The 23062-nt window shown below is 44.0% G+C and overlaps 2 protein-coding genes across 2 annotated transcripts in view; one reads left to right on the top strand and one right to left on the bottom strand.

The window, feature by feature from the left end:
- The window catches only part of PARP9 (poly(ADP-ribose) polymerase family member 9), a 357437-nt gene that overhangs the window by 271975 nt on the left and 62400 nt on the right, over window positions 1-23062 (top strand). The gene's annotated exons all lie outside the window — the stretch shown is intronic.
- The window catches only part of PARP15 (poly(ADP-ribose) polymerase family member 15), a 49257-nt gene that overhangs the window by 10590 nt on the left and 15605 nt on the right, over window positions 1-23062 (bottom strand). The window contains exons 2-7 of the mRNA XM_066347609.1: window positions 19621-19699; window positions 17491-17640; window positions 9874-9936; window positions 5778-5945; window positions 2462-2911; window positions 2227-2376 (exon numbers count right to left, since the gene is read on the bottom strand). Of these exons, the coding sequence (XP_066203706.1) occupies window positions 2227-2376; window positions 2462-2911; window positions 5778-5945; window positions 9874-9936; window positions 17491-17640; window positions 19621-19639 (1000 nt within the window). The 5' untranslated portion in view covers window positions 19640-19699. The remainder of the gene's footprint in view (window positions 1-2226; window positions 2377-2461; window positions 2912-5777; window positions 5946-9873; window positions 9937-17490; window positions 17641-19620; window positions 19700-23062) is intronic.

Here is a 23062-nt window from a genome sequence, read left to right as displayed (position 1 = left end):
ACCATTCAACTTTACGACCACAATCGCTAGCCACAACTGCTCCGTGTCGGGCAGCGCAATCATTGCCCAGCTGAGTGTATGACAGTACGGACCAGCTTCCGGCAGCACTACCATCTCCACATGCACCATTTCAACTGTTATCCCAGACTCGATACAGCAATTTGTGTTTTGTGTCTTCGATATTTGTCATCACACCCCTCCCAAGATGTCTACCAAGAGGAAATTGTCTTTGTCTACATCTCAGCCTGCCAAGAAGGAATGAAAGGCCATTGATCTCGACACGAAAATGAGTGTGGCTCATCCGACTTGAACATGGGTTCACCAGCTTGAGTGCAGGGGCACTGGCTTGAGCATGGGATCATAGACATGACCCCATGGTCGCTGGTTTGAGCCCAAGGTCACTGGCTTGAGCAAGGGGCCATTCACTCTGCTGTAACCCCCTGGTCAAGGCACATATGAGAAAGCAATCAATGAACAAGTACAAAGGAGGAAAGAAAGTGAATGTGATCGCACATGTTTATGAAAAAACCAACTCCGGTAACCCCAACTGCTGCCTCAGATGATGACATCAACGATCTGCAGCCAAGCACCAGCAGCCAATAAAATGTTTCATACATGTTTATATATTTTGATATGTTTTGCAATTGGGAAAATGTTTCCTATGGTATTTTTACACCTGTATTTTGTATTTTTGTATGCACTTGTATTTTGTATGTTTTGCAATATTAAACCAGTTGTACTGGTAATGCAGCGTTTTACTTAAACCTGACGAATGTAAAAATAAGAAACAAAATGGTGTAGAGATGATACAAATGGCATAAAATGAACAAAGAAAATTATGATATATAACAATAATGAAAGAAAATTATGATAAAATATGACTTAAAGATTTTTATAACATCATTTCACAGTACTGTACATATAGCCTACTCAACTTACGACCAAATCGTGTTACGACCGGTCTGTCAGAACCAATCGTGGTCGTAAGTCAAGCACTAGCTGTATTGCTACCGGATACTATCTCTATGGACCAGAAGCTTCAAGCAGCCACCTCCCACTATGTGAAGGCTGATAATAAAGACAACAGAGCAAAGTAGAGAATGATAGATAAAGAACGTCAGAGGCCAGATGATATCATATGAAGACCTGAATAAACTGAACCTGAAGCCAAGTATGTCTGGACTTTATAAATATGTGAGTCAATGAATTTCATTTTTGGTTTAAGCTAGTTTTTTTGTTTTGTTTTTTTTGCATTTTTCTGAAGGGAAAAGCAGGGGAGAGGCAGACAGACAGACTCCCGGATGCGCCCGACTGGAATCTACTCGGCATGCCCACCAGGAGGCAATGCTCGGCCCCTCTGGGGCGTTGCTCCGCTGCAATTGGAGCCATTCTAGTGCCTGAGGTGGAGGCCATGGAGCCATTCTCAGCACCTGGGCCAACTTTGCTCCAATGAAGCCTTGGCTGTGGGAGAGGAATAGAGAGAGAGAGAAAGGAGAGGAAGAAGGGTGGAGAAGCAGATGGGCGCTTCTCCTATGTGCCCTGACCAGGAATCGAACCCAGGACTTTCACACGCCAGGACAACATTCTACCGCTGAGCCAACCGGCCAGGGTCAGTTTAAGCTAGTTTAAATTGGATTGTCTGTTACTTGTTACTACAAGAGCTTTAAGTGATCCAACTATAATTTTTATTTACTTTGTGTACATGTGTGGAGCTCTTACATGTACTGTGTGTTGCAGGACATTGAGGAGAACAATTGTCAGGAAATAAGTGTAGGGAGAAATTACATTCCTGCTGACAGACAACGGTTCTCAGTTTCGGAAGGCTGTGGTGACAGGTATGCCTCATTACCAGTAAAACGCACAATGCTTTCTGGGTAAGTGCTCAAAATGGATAAAAACAGTGATTGCAAGAGGAGGCTGCATCTCTAGTTGTTTTATCAGTACAGAAGTCACAAAATGGCAAGTCAGAGGAACAGGTCGACACAGATACTTGAACAACCTGTCTGCTTATGACGTAGTACAACCGGATGACCCTGTCCACTCTTTTCTTGCATATGCTTTTGTTCTCAGGCTAACTTGTCCAGAGGTGGATGATCAGTAAACCAGTATTGACCATCTAGTTCATAGCTACAAGGGATACTGAGGGTCAATACCAATCAACAGGGAAGAAAATGAGATCATTGGCTTGGATTTTCAAAGATTATTCCCCTCTTTCTGCTTTCTCACCTCTTTTCTCCTCTTCCTGTTCATTTGCTATTCCTGCTTTCCAGGCATGATTTTGTCTCTCAGAAGAAGAATCAGTTGACAGGACATTGTGTTTCATAGTTCTTGTACAACTCTCATATGGTATTGTAAGTGATCTGTTAATTCCTGGAACTGACAGAAACAGTGAGCGTTCACATTTAAACATTTTTAAAGTGATACAAGAGATAATCATATAGTTTTTAAAAGAACATCTTACATGCATTCTTGGGGAATATGGGCTGAAAGGCAGGTGATGTGGTTTTTTGTCTTTTCTTCAGGTTGTTAGAGGTTACATCTAGCGGCTCAGTTGAAAATATGGGCTGAAAGGCAGGTGATGTGGTTATTTGTCTTTTCTTCAGGTTGTTAGAGGTTACATCTAGCGGCTCAGTTGAAAATACTGGCTGAAAGGCAGGTGATGTGGTTATTTGTCTTTTCTTCAGGTTGTTAGAGGTTACATCTAGCGGCTCAGTTGAAAATATGGGCTGAAAGGCAGGTGATGTGGTTATTTGTCTTTCCTTCATGTTGTTATAGAATATATTTAGCAGCTCGGTTTGAAGGACGACAACTTTAACTTTTTTTATTGATGAGGTAGAATGTTTCCATGCAAAGTGTACAGTAGCACTGATTATGTCATCAGCAACTTTGAGTGCGTCTTTCCCAGCATTTCCTGAAAAAAAAAAAATTTTTTTTTAAGTGGAAAGAAAGTTTCGACTGGTGTTGGTCACATGACCAGATTTGGCAAATGCAGCTCTTGGACCTGAGAAAGAGGAAAGCAGCGCCTGACAGCCAGGAACCAACGTGGCACTCTCAGCGGGGTCTTGTGTTCTCTGGCTCAGCTCCAACAATTTCAAAGAGTGTCATCACATGTAACCATTCTGTAACTGGGATGAATTAAGCCAAAAACGAGACCACTGCATAATGATGTCTAACCACAGACAAAAACATGAACACTACCCAAACCACATAAATGGCCACCCCCATCCTGACTAATATGAGCAGTTACCAATTACTACTTTACCTACATTCTTCTCTTCTAGATAAGAGTAGTTCTACGTAATTCTACGTAATTCTCATAGAATTACATCTGCTTCCTGAAAGTATCCACTCCAGAGCAAAGCCCTACTTATTTGTGACTACCATAAAATCACCTCACACAAGCTCAAATCTATTAAGTCCTTTCTGGCAACCCCTTGCTGAGATGTTGCAGAGTTCCCTATAGCGTGTGTTCCTAGTGGTCTTTAGTTGAAGGGCAGTGGAAATGCAGAGAAAAGAACATGTGATTTGGATGCAGAAGATCTAGGTTTATGTCCCAGCTCCCCACTGATTAGCTGTGTGATCTTAGATAAGTCATTTGATCCCTCTCATATTAGTTTGCTAGGGCTGCCATACAAAGTGCTATGGACTGGTGGCTTAAGCAACAGAAATTCATTTTCTTAAAATTCTGGAGGCTAAAAGTCTGAGATCGAGGTGTTAGAAAGATCAGTTTCTTTTAGGCTTGTGGATGGCCACCTTCTTAGTGTGTCTTCACATGGTCTTCCCTCTGTATCTATCAGTGTCCTAATCTCCTCTTCTAACAAGGACACCGGATATATTGGATTAGGGACCACTTTAATAACCTTATTTTAACTTAATTACTTCTTTAAAGGCTGTATCTCCAAATACAGTCACATTCTACGGTATCAGAATTAAGACTTCAACACATAAATTTTGGGGGACACAACTAAGCCCCCAATACCTCTAAAGTTCAGTTTACTCAGCTATAAAATTGGGGTGATAATAGAAGGTAATAGATAATAGAGATAAGAATATGGTAGTGAAGAATATAGTAGCTCTCGCCAGGTGGCTCAGTGGGCTGAGGGTTGTCCTGCTGTGGCGAGGTCACAGATTCGAGGGGAAACCAATAGTCAAGGCTGAGTCCAGGATTTATTTGTAGGGTTTGAAATTTAGACATCTCAGAAGAAGAATACAGAATCACAAATATAAAATTATGATAAAAGTATACTTAGAATCAGAAAGACATTGCAAAATTATATACATTTTTAAATGCTGAAAATCATATTCTCAAGTCTAACTTCTTTTTATAGCTGTATTCCAAAAACGCTTGCAGTCACTCCAACACCCAGTGCTAGGGGAAAACTGAGAAGTCAAAGTAAGATGTAAGAGTGGTCTTAATCCATGGTGGTGAAAAACCTCACTTTTGAAGTTTTACTAAAATCATATCACCATGTGAAGGCATCATTAGGGCCCCTCTCGGGGCTCTTTCCAAGCCCGTGCAATTGGGTGTGACTCTTTCAGGGACTGGGTTATTAACATCATCTTCAACTAAGAACGAATTATTGCATGATACAATAGAGATGATGAGGAAAGTGTTCCTAGAAACTGGGAGTAGGATGAACCTGAGCTTGCTGGGTAAGGGTAGCGACTGTAGCTCACTCCTGGTTTTATCCCCAGTGCCTTGCACAGGGCCCAGGTAACCACATTTCAATCTAATGAATGCACGAATGAGCAGCCAGTTGGGAACCACTGCAGTGAACCAGGTGGGAGAGGTCTTAAGGGTTTGGAAACTAAAAGGAAGGCTGAAACTGAACAACCCACTAGAAGAAGACTTAATAGGACCTGCTGACTATGGGGGTCTGGGGACAGAAAGAAGCAAAGGTGGCAGGAATCTGGACAGATCATGACACCACTGAAGGAGGAAACTAGAGGAGACAACTCCAGGGATGATGATGAGTTTGGATTGTGATAAAATTAGGTTTCTGGTGACAGAGGAATTCCCCAGAGGAGATCCTAGAGAAGGCCAGCTGACTCGGGAGTCGTGTAGAAATGGTAATTGATAAATGAGAGGAAATGACTCCCCCAAAGGAAAAAATAAATAAACTATGAGAGAAACACGAAGTTATGGACCAAACATGAAGATAGTTAGGAAACCTAAAATAAAAAAAAATATATGATGAAAGAGGCACAGACCCCACACCATGGATGGCCCACGAGGGTCTGAAAGGTTGCCCACTCTGATTTACCTTGCTATTGTTTTCTGGGCTCAGCATCGAGCCCATTAAGAGTGACACTGTCGGCCCTAGCTGGTTGGCTCAGCGGTAGAGCGTCGGCCTGGCGTGCAGAGGTCCCGGGTTCGATTCCTGGCCAGGGTACATAGGAGAAGCGCCCATTTGCTTCTCCACCACCCCCCTTTCCTCTCTGTCTCTCTCTTCCCCTCCCGCAGCCAAGACTCCATTGGAGCAAAGATGGCCCGGGCGCTGGGGATGGCTCCTTGGCCTCTGCCCCAGGCACTAGAGTGGCTCTGGTCTTGGCAGAGCGACGCCCTGGAGGGGCAGAGCATCGCCCCCTGGTGGGCAGAGCGTAGCCCCTGGTGGGTGTGCCGGGTGGATCCCGGTGGGGCTCATGCGGGAGTCTGTCTGACTGTCTCTCCCCATTTCCAGCTTCGGATAGAAAAAATTAAAAAAAAAAAAAAAGAGTGACACTATCTAAAGGAATTTGGATTATTATAAATCTTTGAATGATGAGAGGCTGCAAACCTGTTCCGATGGCAGGAAAGGAAACAGATGTGTGCTTTCTCCGTTCACACTCCTCCAGAACACTGGAAACCGTCTTCCTGACATCATTTTCCCCAAGAACGTGAATTATTATCTTGCACATTAAGTATCCACTTTGTGTAACTATAAAATCTCCGTGAGGCTGTGCCGCTGGGGAAAAAAAAAGAAAGTAAAGGAAACACCCACAGCACATTACTTACAGGAAGCAACGCTGATTACTGAGAAATGAAAGTGGCTGACATCAGAAAAGGCCGTGAAGATTCCTGACTTAAGTCCAGCCTCCCTTGATCTAGCTGGTCTCACTTACTGGGGCTGTGACAGCCTCATATCCTTTACAATCCAGATTCTACACTGTTGAATATTTTGGGCGTTCCTCAAAGGCACTAGGCCTGCGTTAATTCATTCGATCCTCAAAACAAGCCTATGACATAGGTTCTGCTTTCTCTGTTTCACAGATTAAACAGAAGCACAGGGAGGTTAAGGTCAGCAGCCCAAGATTGTCCAGGATTTAAAACCCAAGCAGTCAGTGTCCAGAGCTCTTAACTCCCACTCTACTGTCCAGAAGAGCAATTTACATGCTCATTCAGCCAGATTAATTTCTCAAGGAGGTGAAAGTAATGTGTTCTACGCTGTGTTGGTATGAAAAAACAAAAACTTCTTCGCCCTCCCCCAGGACCCAGAGAGCTCTTAAGTACATGGGAAGTATCAGGGCTTGTTTTAAGGCACTGCATTTTTATACACCCGAGTAAAGCAGGGCTCCAGGAAAACTCAGGAGGAGAGTCGGTCCCTGCCCACCCCACCTTGCCGTCCTCGTGAGCTCCCCTTGCCCAAGCACTCCCTGCTGTCCCTGTGTCCCCTCTGCTCCCCTCACCCAGGCACTCCCTGCTGCCCCTGTGTCCCCTCTGCTCCCCTCACCCAGGCACTCCCTGCTGCCCCTGTGTCCCCTCTGCTCCCCTCACCCAGGCACTCCCTGCTGCCCCTGTGTCCCCTCTGCTCCCCTCACCCAGGCACTCCCTGCTGCCCCTGTGTCCCCTCTGCTCCCCTCACCCAGGCACTCCCTGCTGCCCCTGTGTCCCCTCTGCTCCCCTCACCCAGGCACTCCCTGCTGCCCCTGTGTCCCCTCTGCTCCCCTCACTCAGGCACTCCCTGCTGCCCCTGTGTCCCCTCTGCTCCCCTCACCCAGGCACTCCCTGCTGCCCCTGTGTCCCCTCTGCTCCCCTCGCCCAGGCACTCCCTGCTGTCCCTGTGTCCCCTCTGCTCCCCTCGCCCAGGCACTCCCTGCTGTCCCTGTGTCCCCTCTGCTCCCCTAGCCCAGGCACTCCCTGCTGCCCCTGTGTCCCCTCTGCTCCCCTAGCCCAGGCACTCCCTGCTGCCCCTGTGTCCCCTCTGCTCCCCTCACCCAGGCACTCCCTGCTGCCCCTGTATCCCCTCTGCTCCCCTAGCCCAGGCACTCCCTGCTGCCCCTGTGTCCCCTCTGCTCCCCTAGCCCAGGCACTCCCTGCTGCCCCTGTGTCCCCTCTGCTCCCCTCACCCAGGCACTCCCTGCTGCCCCTGTGTCCCCTCTGCTCCCCTCACCCAGGCACTCCCTGCTGCCCCTGTGTCCCCTCTGCTCCCCTAGCCCAGGCACTCCCTGCTGCCCCTGTGTCCCCTCTGCTCCCCTCACCCAGGCACTCCCTGCTGTCCCTGTGTCCCCTCTGCTCCCCTAGCCCAGGCACTCCCTGCTGCCCCTGTGTCCCCTCCGCTCCCCTCACCCAGGCACTCCCTGCTGCCCCTGTGTCCCCTCTGCTCCCCTCACCCAGGCACTCCCTGCTGCCCCTGTGTCCCCTCTGCTCCCCTCACCCAGGCACTCCCTGCTGTCCCTGTGTCCCCTCCGCTCTCCTCTCCCAGGCAGTGTCTTTAGACTTTTCCAGCTGTTTCAGCCCAGCTTCATTCTCTGTTCTGCCTTCCAAGGTACAGCTAGCTCTTCTAGCACACAAATATATCCCTGCTAATGTCTTCATTCTGGGATCAATATTATCCTCCTCTGATCTCTCTCCAGGAATGTATTCACTCCAGAGAAAATGTCTTGATCAGAGAAGCACTATTAGGGTGGGAGTGTTGGGCATGGGTCAGTTGTGGGAATATAGTGTCAAACAGGAAATACTATGACTTCTTCAAATCACACTCATGGCTGTCTACTCTATACCGTAGGGGAGGGGAGGCAGAGACAGGCTCCCGCATGCACCTCCGATGGGGATCCACCTGGCAAGCCCACTAGGGAGTGACGCTCTGCCCATCTGGGTGTTGCTGCATTGCTCAGCAACTGAACTCTCCTTAGCACCTGAGGCGGAGGCTATGGAGCCATCTTCAGGTGCCTGGGCCAACTCACTCCAATTGAGCCATGATTGCAGGTGGGGAAGAAAGAGAGAGAGAAAGAGTGTGTGGGGGGGGGGGGAGAAGCAGATGGGTTCTTTTCCTGTGTGCCCTGATTGGAAATTGAACCCAGAACTCTACCACTGAACCAACTGGCCAAGACCATGGCTGTCTACTCTGCAAGGTTCAGTTCTGGTTTTGAAGGTTGAATAGTTTATGGTCACTCCTACAGGTTCCTTATGGTGTTATAATAAAAAATAAATATTTCTCCCCTGGTTTCTGGTTCAGAGCTCCTGAAACCGTTCTAATCTCCTGAGTGATATGAGTATCTTTCATATACTAATGAGATGACTCTTGGAGGGTGAAGGGATGGAGCTAGATAGATTCAGAATGGGGGCTGGCCTTGAGAAAGACCAAGCCATCATTCCAGGATTGGATCTCTCAGCCCCACCCCCTGACCTCTGGGGAGGGGACAGAGGCTAGCAATTGAGCTCAGTCACAAAGTCAATGATTTAATCAATCATGTCCATGTAATGGCGCCTCCATAAAAACCCCTAAACAACAGAGTTCAAGAACGTCCTGGCTGGTAAGGACACTAGGTACTGGTCAGGTGGTGCATCTGGAAGAGGCGTGGAAGCTCTGTGCCCCTTCCCCCATACTTTGTCCTATGCTGGAATAAATTTTCAGGTCCACTCCTGCCTGGAGTGCCACACCAGCAAAACTGAACTTTCAAACCAAACTTTTATTTTCCTATAAATGCTCCACTTGGCCAGAAACAGTATATCCAGTCAGCCAACCCCCAACACGAGGCCAACCATGGGCTCTGCCCTTATTTCCTTGTTCCTTGATCTTTCTACTTAAGATTAGATATGCAACCCCAGCCAATCATGGGGTTTCCACAGTTCTACTTCTAGCTCCCTATAAAACTCACTCTGGCCCACAATCCCTTAGAAAACATGTCCCACTGCTTGTGAGGCACTCTACTTCCCTCCATGGGTTGTTTTCCTTGAATAAAAGACCTCAGACTGATTACTAAAGTGGTTTCTTTTTGTTATTTGACACATTTCTTTCATTTGGCTGTTCCTAAATTATATCTTTCATAATGTATTAGAAATATAAGAAAGGTGTTTTAATGAGTTCTGTGAGTTGTACTAATAAATTGTTGAACATGAGAAGGGGTTATTGGGAACCTCTGAATTTATAGCCAGCTGGTCAGAAGACCAGGTGGCCCTGGGACTTAAAACTGTTGTTTGAAGTGGGGACAGTCTTATGGGATGAAGACCTTTAACTTGTGGGTTTTGGCTCTAACTCCAGGTAGATAGTGACAGAATTAGAGAACTGGTTGGTGTCAAAAAACAACTCAAACCTACACAGGCTCCCACATTCAATTATAAAAAATATCAGCTACATAGTATGCTATATGAAATAGAGCAAGATTGAGGAAAGTAAAAGGGAATTTGTTCAGCACTTAACAGCTTAGAAAACTTTGTTTATACATTCATTGTTCCTTCTCATCCTCACAAACACCTGCGCAACAGCCATTACCGTGCTCTTCATTCAGAACCGTCCGCAGGGCCACCACATCACATAGCACCTAGGTTAGCTCTCCCAGCGAATGACCTTCTTCCAAAGCGCTCACCACTTACTCCCCCCACGGATCCTCTGCTATTATTCTCAACCCTCTGATTTTCAACAGGCTGTAGGTAAAAGCAACATGTGACCATACCTAGTATAGCACATTCATCTTCCACATCTGGTCCAGCACCTTCTAAAATTGCTTTTGACACCCCTACGGAAGACATATTAATAATACAAAGCATACATTAAAATTCAATAAGTGGTTATGGCTTTTGTACATTAGACTTTTGTTCAGCTCACCCTTTGCATAATCCATTGACACCCCTACCCTCAAAAATTGCCTTTTCTTTTCTTTTTTTTTTCTTTATTTTTAGAGAGGAGAGAGAGAGACAGAGAGAGAGAAGGGGGGAGGAGCTGGAAGCATCAACTCCCATATGTGCCTTGACCAGGCAAGCCCAGGGTTTCGAACCAGCGACCTCAGTATTTCCAGGTCAACACTTTATCCACTGCGCCACCACAGGTCAGGCGAAAATTGCCTTTTCTATAGCAATCTTTATTCAATGGCTGATGAATAAACAACCTGATTCACAATAAGACGACACTGTCCAAAGCTGAAAGTCTCCATGGTCTGCAACTTTACCATCTCCATTTTTACTGCGATATTTTTGCAGTTATTTATTTCTTTTGCGTTCTATGCTTATTACTTTATAAAATTGAATTTAAAATATATAAATAAAAGATTTTAAACAGATGAGAAGCATGGATCTCAAAACTACAATAAAACTGAGCATTTACTTAAGTTCTTTAATTTTATTATTTTGTTTTGTTTGGTTTTTTACAATTCAACAGTTGGCTGGCTTCAGTCCAGTGAATCTTCCAATCAAGGTTGCAGCTTCACCATGTCGGCTACGACTAATGACAGCTGGATTGAGTCGCTGAAAACATGGACTTTGCATTTTGACACACTAAGTCAGAGTTGACCCCATATCACACATTAGCTAATATATGACTAGTCAGTTCCTTATCTGATACACAAAGGCTGGCTTAGTACACTTTTTACAGGGTTGTTTGAACATTAAAGAGATAATGGATGAAAAATGCTTAGCATGAAATCTAGCACGCAGAATGTATTGAATAAATCCTTGTTATTTATCATCATGAAGATCAATTGGTCTATCATCTATCTATCTATCTATGTATCTATTTATCATCATCATCTATCTACCTATATCTCCTTGATTTTGCATGTTATGAATTGTCTCTTTTTTAAAAGACTCCTCTTTTTTCAGTTTGTTTGTTTTGGTCTCTGACTTTGCAATGGTAGTTTTCCCCAAATATCAAGTGATATTTGTCACTCCACTCATATTTAAGAGTGAGTTTGGAATCCCCTTGCACAGGAGGTTTGCCGACCAACAGGCTTCAGTTTAAGGTGAGCAGGTAGCTAAGAAATGGACCGTAGGGCAGTCACGTTCTCCCTGGAAGGATGCTCCCCTCTCTTGTCTGGAGGGCATAAGCCCATCTGCTGTTCTGAGAGCCCCACAGAGACAGGGGCTCACTGGTCAGTACAGAGACTTCACTAAAACCCTGTTTTCAGTATAGCTTTCCCCCTCATCTCATCTGTTCCCAGTGTGCTAAGACTGGGAATCTCTCTAGTACAGTTTCTTTAAAAAATATACCTCCCGCCTGACCTGTGGTGGCACAGTGGACAAGGGCATCACCCTGGAATGCTGAGGTCGCCAGTTTGAAACCCTGCGCTTGCCTAGTCAAGGCACATATGGGAGTTGAAGCTCTCTGCTCCCCCCCCTTCTCTCTCTCTCTCCTCTCTCTTTAAAAATGAATAAATAAAATCTTAAAAAAAAAAAAAAGAATATACCTCCCATCTCTAGCCAGGGAAGAGCAAGGGAAGTTAGCAGTACACAGGATGGGGTATAGCATCAAGAGGTCTAAGTGCAACTGACACGGAATTTCATCCAATCCCATTTTCATCTCCTAACTCATCCCCTGCCTTGCCAGTTTCCTCCTGCTTCCAGTTCCTGTGTTTCTAGGGGCTGTTCTCCTACAGGTACAAACTTTTCTCCATTCTACGTCAGTTACCTCCACTGGCTAGCTGCTTCCCACCTTTTCAAAATATGTTGCTATCGCTCTTCACTGTTGTTTTTCCTCCAGCTTTCTTTTTATCTATGGGTTTATGCCTTTTTAATTCCTTTACTGTTGCTTTAATGGAGTTTCAAGAGGGGGAAAAGATAAATGCATATGTTCAATAGACTATGTTTAAAATTTTTATTTATTTATTTTAGAGAGAGAAGAAGGGAAGAGAGAGAGAGACAGGTACACTGATGAGTTCCTGTATGTGCCCTGACCAGGATTGAACCAGCAACTTTTGTGCTTGGGCCAATGGTATCAACTAAGCTATCCTGCCAGGGTGCAATTGATTATGTTTTAAATAACTGAATATTCTTTATGTCTACATTTTGAATGAATGATAAATTGAATTCTACAAATTCACTTCTGCATAGTAAGTTCCATACTATTTTGCAGTTTAGAAAATTCTTTAATTACTACTTCTATTTATATCTTGCTCTTTAAATTTAAAATGTAATGCTTTGTTACATACAAAATATATCATCATACAAGTATATGTTTATAAGTTATAAATGAATGAACATGTGCGGGGAGGGCATACTCAAAAGTATTATATCGCGAGTATTGACCATGTGAGAGATACATACTCCTGATCTCTCTCCTTGAAATCTCAACAAATTGAACAACTATAACACAGAGAAGGAACCCCAGCTGGGCTCACAGGTGTGCCTGAAAGATCCTCACACAAAATGGACTAAAGGTGGGACAGGGTGAAAAGGAGGTCAGAAGATAAAATACATTTGCGGTTGGCTCTGGAGAAGAGACAAACCAGGAGTGACTGGGTTCTTTTTTCTCTGCTGGACTATGGGGAGGAAGGAAGCTCGGGCTCTCTGGATTTTGTCTGAAGGGTTTGGAGAGGGAAACTCAGAAGGACTGGGTCTCCTTCTGCCAGGAAGAGTGGTGAGATAGAGGGGCACAGGGGGAAACAAACCAAAGTGGCCAGAGCACAGGGTCATAGCCAGTGTTCCTGCAGTGTGCCTGCAGCCTGCACTTGGCAGAGAAAGAGAAAGCTAAATTGCAGCCTCCCAGCCTCCCAGACCCCACCTCCCCCACCTCGCGGTATGGAGAATGGCAGAGATAAACCCCACAGCTAGCTCTCCAGAGCTACTCTCTTCTCTGAAGGGCAGAGGTGCTCTACATCCAGTCCCCAGGTGTGTTGAGATGTGGGAAGGAGCATCTGGAAGGCTGATTTCGCCATTGCTAGAGCCATAAAGCTGGAAAGCCAAGGCATAAAGCTGAAGCCATAAGGCCAAAGCTGTAAAGCCCTCACAACATGCCCTACTCACCTATGCAACTGCAGCCCACCTACATCATTGTGACAGCAACATCTCAGCAGAGGACAGCCCAGGAACTTCATAGAGCTAAAACTTGTAATACAGGTACACCTACTGGAAGAACGCCTCTCAAAACTAAAACTTATTTTTCCTTTTTTCTTTCTTATTCTTTTTTCTCTTTTGAATTTCATTCTCTTTAATTTCTGTTTTTTGTTCTAATTTTTTGTGGGTGGTTTGCTGTCTGTCTTTTTTTCTGTGGTTTTTCTTTTTGTCATAACTTTTTGTGTGTGACAGAGACAGAGAGAGAGACAGAGAAAAGGACAGATAGGGACAGACAGAAAGGGAGAGCTGAGAAGCATCAATTCTTCATTGTGGCTCTTTGTTGCAGCTTCTTAGTTATTCATTGATTGCTTTCTCATATGTGCTTTGAACAGGGGGCTACAGCAGAGCAAGTGACCCCTTGCTCAAGCCAGTGACCTTGGGCTCACACCAGCAACCTTGAGCTTCAACCAATGACCTTTGGGCTCAAGCCAGCTACCATAGGGACATGTCTATGATCCCATGCTTAAACCAGCAACCCAGCACTCAAGCTGGTGAGCCTGCACTCAAGCCAGATGAGACCACAATCAAGTCGGCAACCTCACGGCTTCAAACTTGGGTCCTCTGCATCCCAGTCCTCTACTCTATCCACTGCACCACCACTTGGTTAGGCTCTTGTCATAATTTTTAAAATTTTTATATTTTTATTGTATTTTTATTTTAATTTTTTACTTTTTAGTTGTTTTTGCTAGGGTTTTTAACAATACCACTCTCAAATACCATCAAGGAAGAAAAAGTCAAACACCATGGCTACACAAGACAGAGATGTAGTTTAGAAAAAAAATGAAAAAATCTCCAGAAAAAAAATCTCAATCACATGGAAACCCTGGAATTAAATGATAAAGAATCAAAATTGAAGTTCTAGAAATAATCAACAAAATGCGATAAGACACCAATAGGCAACCTAGTGAGCTCAGAAAAAAATTTAATGAAAAAAACAAATACATCACCAAAGAGATTAAAACTTTAAAAACAGAAATGAAGAACTCAATTCATGAACTGAAGACTGAGGTGGCAAGTTTAACTAACAGAATAAGCCAGAAAAAGAAAGAATTGCCCTGGCTGGTTGCCTCCGTGGTAGAGCGTCGGCCTGGCACGTGGAAGTCCCGGGTTCGATTCCCGGCCAGGGCACACATGAGAAGCGCCCATCTGCTTCTCTACCCCTCCCCTTCTCCTTCCTCTCTGTCTCTCTCTTCCCCTCCTGCAGCCAAGGCTCCATTGGAGCAAAGTAGGCCCGGGCACTGAAGACGTCTCCATGGCCTCTGCCTCAGGGGCTAGAATGCCTCCAGTTGCAATAGAACAATGCCCCAGATGGGCAGAGAATCACCCCTAGTGGGCTTGCTGGGTGGATCCTGGTCAGGTGCATGTGGGAGGCTGTCTCTCTGCCTCCCTGCTTCTCATTTCAGAAAAATACAAAACAAAACAAAAAGAAAGAAAGAATCAGTGTCATCAAAGATAGGCAACTAGTGATGCTACAGAGAGAAGAAAAGAAAGACTCATGAATTAAAACTGAGAGAGCTCTACAAGAATTGTCTGACTCCATCAGAAAGAGCAATATAAGAATAACAGGTATATCAGAAGAAGAGAGGAAGAAGGGAATGAAGGGCCTATTCAAACAAATAATTGATGAGAATTTCACAAGCCCATGGAAAGAGTTAGAGCCTTGAATCCAAGAAGCAAACACAACGCTGAGTTACTACAATGCGAACAGACCTTCTCCAAGGCACGTCAAATAAAATTGTCAAAAATCAATGACAAAGAAAGAAGAAAACATAGGTACTAGGCTCATGGACCTTGGCTGTAGAGAATAATTTATGAATTTGATCCCAAAGGCAAGGAATGCAAAGGAAACAATAAATGAATGAGAATAAATGAGGCTGTATCAAACTAAAAAGCTTCTGCATAGCAAAAGAAACTGACAACAAAACAAATAGGCAACCAACTAAATGGGAGATGATATTTGCAAATAACAGGCCCAATAAGGGGTTAATATCCAAAATATATAGAGAACTCACAGAGCTCAGCAACAAACAGGCAAACAACCAAATTTAAAAAATGGGTAGAGGACCTGAACAGACACTTCTCCCAGGAGGACATACAAATGGACGACAGATATATGAAAAGATGTACATCTTCACTAGTTATTTGAGAAATGCAAATCAAAAGTACAATGAGATACCACCTCAAACACCTGTTAGATTGGCTATTATCAACAAGACAGGTAATAACAAGTGTTGAAGAGGCAGTGGAGATAAAGGAACCCTTATTCACTGCTGGTGGGAATGCAAACTAGTATAACCATTATGGAAGAATGACAGTTCCTCAAAAAATTAAGAATAGGATTACCATATGACCCAGCAATCCCTCTACTGGGTATCTACCAAAAAAACTAAAAAATACTGGTACATAAAGACACATGTACCCCCTGTTTATCGCATTATTCACAGTAGCCAAGACATGGAAACAACCAAAGTTTCCTTCAATAGAGGATTGGATAAAGAAGATGTGGTACATATATACAATGGAATACTACTCAGCCACAGGAAATGATGACATAGTGCCATTTATGACAACATGGATGGACCTTGAGAACATTATACTGAGTGAAATAAGTTAATCAAAAAAGCTAAGAAGTGTATGATTTTACACGTAGGTGGTATATAAAACTGACACTCATGGACATAGATAAAAGTGAAGTGGTTACCAGAGGGATGAAGATATGGGGGAGCAGTGGGGGGAAGGGTATAAAGAGGGACAAATATATGATCATTTGACTTGGGGTGATGGGTATACAACATAATCAACAGTTCGAATGTTATGTAATGTTCAGCTAAAACCTATGTACTCTTATTGATCAATGATTACCCCATTAAAGTTAATTTTCTAAATAAAATTTTAAAATTAAAAAATGGGGAAAAACAGTGTTATATCAGTGAGGGTGGTCAAATATTTTAGGGAAAATCAAGGAAGAGGTTGAATTTCACTTTGGGTCAATATAGTATAGAGAAGAGTTATTTTTATTTTTTTATTTTTTTCTGAAGCTGGAAACGGGGAGAGACAGTCAGACAGACTCCCGCATGTGCCCGACCGGGATCCACCCGGCACGCCCACCAGGGGCGACACTCTGCCCACCAGGGGGCGATGCTCTGCCCCTCCGGGGCGTCGCTCTGCGTGACCAGAGCCACTCTAGCGCCTGGGGCAGAGGCCAAGGAGCCATCCCCAGCGCCTGGGCCATCTTTGCTCCAATGGAGCCTTGGCTGCGGGAGGGGAAGAGAGAGACAGAGAGGAAGGAGGGGGTGGGGGTGGAGAAGCAAATGGGCGCTTCTGGCCAGGAATCAAACCCGGGTTCCCCGCACGCCAGGCCGACGCTCTACCGCTGAGCCAATCGGCCAGGGCCTAGAGAAGAGTTATTGAAGATGAGATGTGAGTTCCAGCTGAGTTACCATAAAAAGGGAAATGAAAATAGAAGAACTTAAAACTGATTAAATTATAAGTGTAGAATTTTGATAGTTCAGAGCTAACAAGGAGATGAGAGCTGACATTGGCTAAGTACAATGCATCAGTTACATCCCATCTTTTTTTTTTTTTCTATTTTTTTTTTTTTCATTTTTCTGAAGCTGGAAACAGGGAGAGACAGTCTGACAGACTCCCACATGTGCCTGACCGGGATCCGCCCGGCACGCCCACCAGGGGTGATGCTCTGCCCATCCTGGGCGTCGCCATGTTGCGACCAGAGCCACTCCAGCGCCTGAGGCAGAGGCCACAGAGCCATCCCCAGCGCCCGGGCCATCTTTGCTCCAATGGAGCCTTGGCTGCGGGAGGGGAAGAGAGAGACAGAGAGGAAAGCGCGGCGGAGGGGTGGAGAAGCAAATGGGCGCTTCTCCTGTGTGCCCTGGCCGGGAATCAAACCCGGGTCCTCCGCACGCTAGGCCGACGATCTACCGCTGAGCCAACCGGCCAGGGCAGTTACACCCCATCTTTACATCAGTTATACCCCATCTAATGCTCCTTTGGGAAATAGGCATTTGACAGGCGGAGAAACTGAGGCTCAGAGAGGTTAAGTGATTTGTCCAAGGCCACAAAATTGTTAGTGGCATAGCTGGGATTCAAACCCAGGCCTTTCTGATGTCAGGGCCTGCATATTTACTATAAACTTCTCTGTCTACTCAGGGCAATATTAGCCACCATTTTTCTTCCAGATATTAGTCAGGTGAATAGTTACAATCCAGTCTATTACTTAAATGAGGTACCTAATTTCAGATTAAACGTCCTTGTTGTTGAGTTTACAATAACATCTGTGTTTTCGTCCGTGATATCTCCAACAGCCACCTGGAAAGTAATTGCACCAACTTTCATTTCATACGCTGTGATCTTAGCGTCAGTGGCAGTTCCGAGGATACCTGGAAAGAAAGAAGAGGGATGAAAGAGTAGCTGGCTCCTGCAGGAAGAACCAACATGATGGGGCCATTCTCTTCCCAGTCTTCCACTTCCTTTCCGCTGGCCAGAAATCCAAACATTATGTCTCCTAGCTAGTTAAACTGCTGGGTGTGCTTTTTAAAAGGAAATTAAAATACAATGCTTTGTGGCCATAGGAGCATTTTCTCAGTTAAACAGTGAGGCAGAAACATCTGATCAGACCATCTGTTGGTCTGCAAAGTTTGCTGCAGTGTGGTGAGCAAGAAAGAAGGGGAGAGTGCAGCATGCACTCTCATTTCATGCTGACATTTCCGGGAGATTTTTTTTTCAGCTTTATTGATGTAGGATTAACAAGTAAAAACTTGTACATCTTTAAAGTGTAATTTGTTAGGTTTTCACTGTGGAATGATTGCCACAGTTGAGCTAATTAACACACCCATCTCAAATATTTACCGTGTGTGTGTGCACACGCACGCGATGAGAACCCATGAGCAAATTTCAAGTATGTGATACATTATCAGTCACTATAGTTCCCATGCTGTTCATTAGGTCTCTAGAGCTTACTCATCTTATAAATGAAAGTTTGTACTTCTGGGAGGCCCTTTTATTGCCATTTTACAAAAAGGAAAATGGTCTTAGAGTGGTTAGGTCATTTGTCCAAAGTTAAGCAACAACTCACTAACCAAATATGAGTTCTTCCTGCCCTTCACATCCCGCTGGGATCTCAATATCAAGGCTGCTCTAAGGAAATTACTTTTACCATGTAGACATATTACTGTCCACTCTACACTCTGAGGCTTCACCACTTAGATGTGCCATTACTAGTCATCCCATAAACTCTCTAAGTCTCTGTTTCCGCATTTATACAGTGGTAACAGAACCAATCACTTGCCCATGGGGCCATGGTATAGGTTTAAATAATATAATATACATTAAAGCAGTCAGTAAAAGTTTAGGGTGCCGTGCACATTTTATCTTTTATTATTGTATCTTAGAGATTTTTACTTCATTACCAGTGATTTAGCTCACAATAGTATGATTTATTCTTGAGTGCCCAGACATTGGAATACTCTAACACAGGCATGGCCAACATATGGCCCGTGATAATGAGTTTATGTGGCCCGTGATTTAATTTTTAATATTCTCTGCTACTTTAAAATCTCAGCTACTCAGAAGCGGAAGCGTCCTTGATTATTGGAAATCGAGATATTTAAGAAGATAATGATATGCAGAAAAGAATTCTGCGTGTGACTAATCTAGGGTTAACTTCCAATAATTGGTCGAATGGATTCGCGATACTTTTTTTTTTTTTTAAATTCCATTATAAAGATTTACAGCTTTTGTAGTTGTCTGTACTCGATATGAACTGTTTGATGTTTCGTGGCAATGTGAAACCCACATTCTTTTAGGTGGAGTTTGCCAGTGCGCACCCAAGGTCAAACAATTCATTATTTTTGTGGTCAAGCGTGCTGAATCAAGTGGCATTGTAGCATAGACAATAGCTGCAGTTGTCCAGGCTATTTGTAAAACAAAATAATTGTTTTATTTGCGATATAACCCCTTAAAGATCATTCTATTAATTAAATACTGCTTTGATTGATTGTGATACAGTTTGGATATTTTTACGGTATGTAATTATATTTTTATTAAAATAATATTGTATATTAAAATTTTTTTACTCACATTTATTCATAAACAAATTACATAATAAAATTGTGTTTACTTAAATGAATCGTTTTTGTATTTAACATTTTTTAATTTTAATATTTCGTCCAGCCCGTGAAAAAAGTTTTCTTTCTAATCTGGCTCAGGGGCAAAAACTGGTGGCCACGTCTGCTCTAACACCTTCACCATTACTAACTTGTTCTTCGTGGTAATTCGTCTCCTTCTATCGGACTTCAATTAACACCCAAGAGTTACTAGGCAAAGGGAAATAATTCCTCAGTACAACGACTTTACCAGACCTTGGGCACGTCCAGCCATGAGAACCCCGTCCTTCTTGGGACTTCCACCCGACTCTCTAGTGAATTTATCCAAAAATGCCTAGATAAAAAGAAATACAGTTACTGACCACACAATGTTTTTGCAGAAATAGTAATCCAATTCTCTGGAACATTGAGTATCAGACATCAAATAGGAAAAATAGTTCTCAGTAGATTCTCTCCTTATATTAGAAGCCTTTTTTTAGATTTCATATTTTTATTTTAGAGAGAGAGAGAAAGAGAGGGAGGGAGGAGAGCAGGAAGCATCAACTCATATTAGCTGTTTCTTGTATATGACTTGACCGGGAAAGCCCAGGGTTTTGAACCAGCAACCTCAGCTTTGCAGGCCAACACTTTATCCATTGTGCCACTGCCTGGTCAGGCTCAAATTTATATGATCTTAATAATTGACCTTAAATCACAGAACCAGTTAATTAGACCCCATTGTTACTTTGTAGATTTACTAAATAGTACCGCTGACATGGAAATATGAAACATCTTTTATCAGCACAAGATTCAGGCCTTCTTTGGTTTGGGTTGAGGCCACATTTTTGTGTGAAAGATCATCTTTCCAGCTGACACGGTCCCTTGACTGTGAAGAAAACAGTAAAAAGCATTAGTAGGTAATGTTGTCTGAAGACTTTCCTCATAGGTTTCTGAAAAAAAAACAAAAACTATTAGATTTCACAGACTTCTCTAACTCAACTCATAAGCAACCCTAAGATTCAAAAGCAAGTAACTTATTATCACAATGTTTGAGTGTTTTGGGCCAGTAGTTGCCGCCATCGTAGCTGCCAGGCAGGTGCAGGTTCACACTGAATTCGGACAGACGGTAAAGAAACTGCAGAGCCAAAACCTGGTGGGCCATTCCTTTATTCTAGCTTCGCACCCAGCAGGTGAGTAAAAACACACTGGGCTCCAAAACCCACTCATTCAGCACTCACAAAGCTACTGACACATCCGGGTTTTCCTAGAATCAAAGGCCCCCACCAGTCTAAGTCTCCTCTGGTTTCTCATCTGCCAACATGGCTGCTTACTCTGCAAAATGGGCTTCTCTCTCCTTCCCTTCCATCTTGGCTTCTTTCTTCCTTCTCCTTCTTCCTCACAAACTTTTCTTCTCGTGAAAACCCCTCCTCCAGCAACATTAGCATAATAAAGCCCTTCCTAAGCAGGAAGGTAATTAGCAGTTTCACCTGGCAGCGCAATTTACCTGGGCAGTGGCCATTTTTAACAATAAAAGTGAGCAAACCCAGAAAATACAGATTTTACAAACTCATTTGCCCAGCAAGTATTAATTGTATTTAATATCCTAACTGCCAATGAGCTCCTTTATCTATTTTCCCTACAGTCCTAGCCTAGCAGACCCTGCCTATTTCCCTGGCTCTTACTATTTAAAGGCCCCTCAGTCACATTGCCAACTGCATTTCCTGCCTGAGGACCTTCTGTATGTAGTGCCAAAGTCTGCTTTGTTTGCCAGGGTAGCAGAGAGGAAGTTCAGGTCACTTAAGCTGCCCTCTCTCACCCTCAACCATTCAACAATTGACAAAGAGAGCTGGTGTAAAACTACCCTAGCAAACTTGCCTGCCAGATAAAACTAACTCTGATTTTCCCAGTGGGATTAAGTGGTAACTGATTTGAGAACACAGCATATCAATGTCCTTTCTTATTTAAGTCACTTGAATTTGCATCTGTCTTAGTTCCTCTTCTGGGAAATCCCCAGGAAGGTGCATGCCATAGTTCTAAACAATAATAGGTGAGTAGTTTGACTAGTAATCAGTCATAGAATTTTGGAATTTAAAGAGTTAACACAGATCATCCAGTACAGAAACTTTATTCTCCTAAGAAGGGAACCAGTGTGCAAAGGGATTGAGCCACTCGCTCAGAGTCGAACTGCTAGTTAACGAAAGACAGAGTACTGAATCTGCTCTTCATAGAAAAAGAGCCAAATAGTAAAAACATGTCACATGCCACCCCCACACGCCCTCCCCAACATCTGTGACTGACATTATTCACTGGTTTCGCTACTCTTTTTTAATCAACCCAGATACAGTCTCAAAATCTTTCTCAACACAGAACTTAGGCAACAACTATCATTTGATCAGCAGTAACCCATGAAATGAAATAATTTTTTGTTGTTGTATTTTTCTGAAGTTGGAAACGGGGAGGCAGTCAGACAGACTCCCGCATGCGCCCAACCGGGACCCACCCAGCACACCCACCAGGGGGCGATGCTCTGCCCATCCGGGGCGTTGCTCTGTTGTGACCAGAGCCATTCTAGTGCCTGAGGCAGAGGCCATAGAGCCATCCTCAGCGTCCGGGCCAACTTTGCTCCAATGGAGCCTCGGCTGCAGGAGAGGAAGAGAGAGACAGAGAGGAAGGAGAGGGGGAGGGATGGAGAAGCAGATGGGCACTTCTCCTGTGTGCCCTGGCCGGGAATCGAACCCAGTACTACTGCATGCCATGAAATGATTTTCCAAATCTAATCTAACTCAAAAAAGGATATATATATTTTTTTGCTTAAGATAGTCTTAGAGCCTGACCAGGCAGTGGCGCAGTGGATAGAACATCGGACTGGGAGGCGGAGGACCCAGGTTCAAGACCCCGAGGTCGCCAGCTTGAGCATGGGCTCATCTGGTTTGAGCAAAAAGCTCACCAGCTTGGACCCAAGGTCGCTGGCTTGAGCAAGGGGTCATTCGGTCTGCTGTAGCCCCCCAATCAAGGCACATATGAGAAAGCAATCAATGAACAACTAAGGTGGCACAACAAAGAATTGATGCTTCTCATCTATCTCCGTTCCTGTCTGTCTGTCCCTATCTATCCCTCTCTCTGACTCTCTCTCTGTCTCTGTAAAAAAAATTTAAAAAAAAGATAGTCGTAGAGAATTTTTCACACTCTACTTTATATAATAGATAGAAATCTCCAGAAGAACTGGGAATGGGCTTCTTGAGCAATCCTTTCCACTTGCTTAGGACTGTCTTTCTTCACTTTGTACTCCCCTTCATGCAGTCTGGTACGTCTGGTGAAAGCCTTATCAATGATTTCCCACACTTAGAATTTCCTGGGTATAGACTTTCAAAGCACTTTGTGAAGACTAGAAAACCTTCCAGAAGAGACAGCCACATTTTCTGTCACAATGTTTTGGTTGGTGTCTTTAGTTGTATTATAATTCTTTTTTACATCCTCCAAACAACCTATTATTATGACCATCTCCTTGAACATATCAATCAAAATCCTATCACCCTCGGCCCTGGCCGGTTAGCTCAGTGGTAGAGCATCAGACTGGTGTACAGGAGTCTCAGGTTCAATTTCCAGCCAGGGCACACAGAAGAAGCGCCCATCTGCCTCTCCACCCCTCCCCCTCTCCTTCCTCTCTGTCTCTCTCTTCCCCTCCCACAGCCAAGGCTACACTGGAGCAAAGATGGCC

Source organism: Saccopteryx leptura, chromosome 8 (assembly GCF_036850995.1).
Source record: "Saccopteryx leptura isolate mSacLep1 chromosome 8, mSacLep1_pri_phased_curated, whole genome shotgun sequence".
Classification (NCBI taxonomy): Eukaryota; Metazoa; Chordata; class Mammalia; order Chiroptera; family Emballonuridae; genus Saccopteryx; species Saccopteryx leptura.
This window is presented reverse-complemented; position numbering and strand designations above follow the sequence as displayed.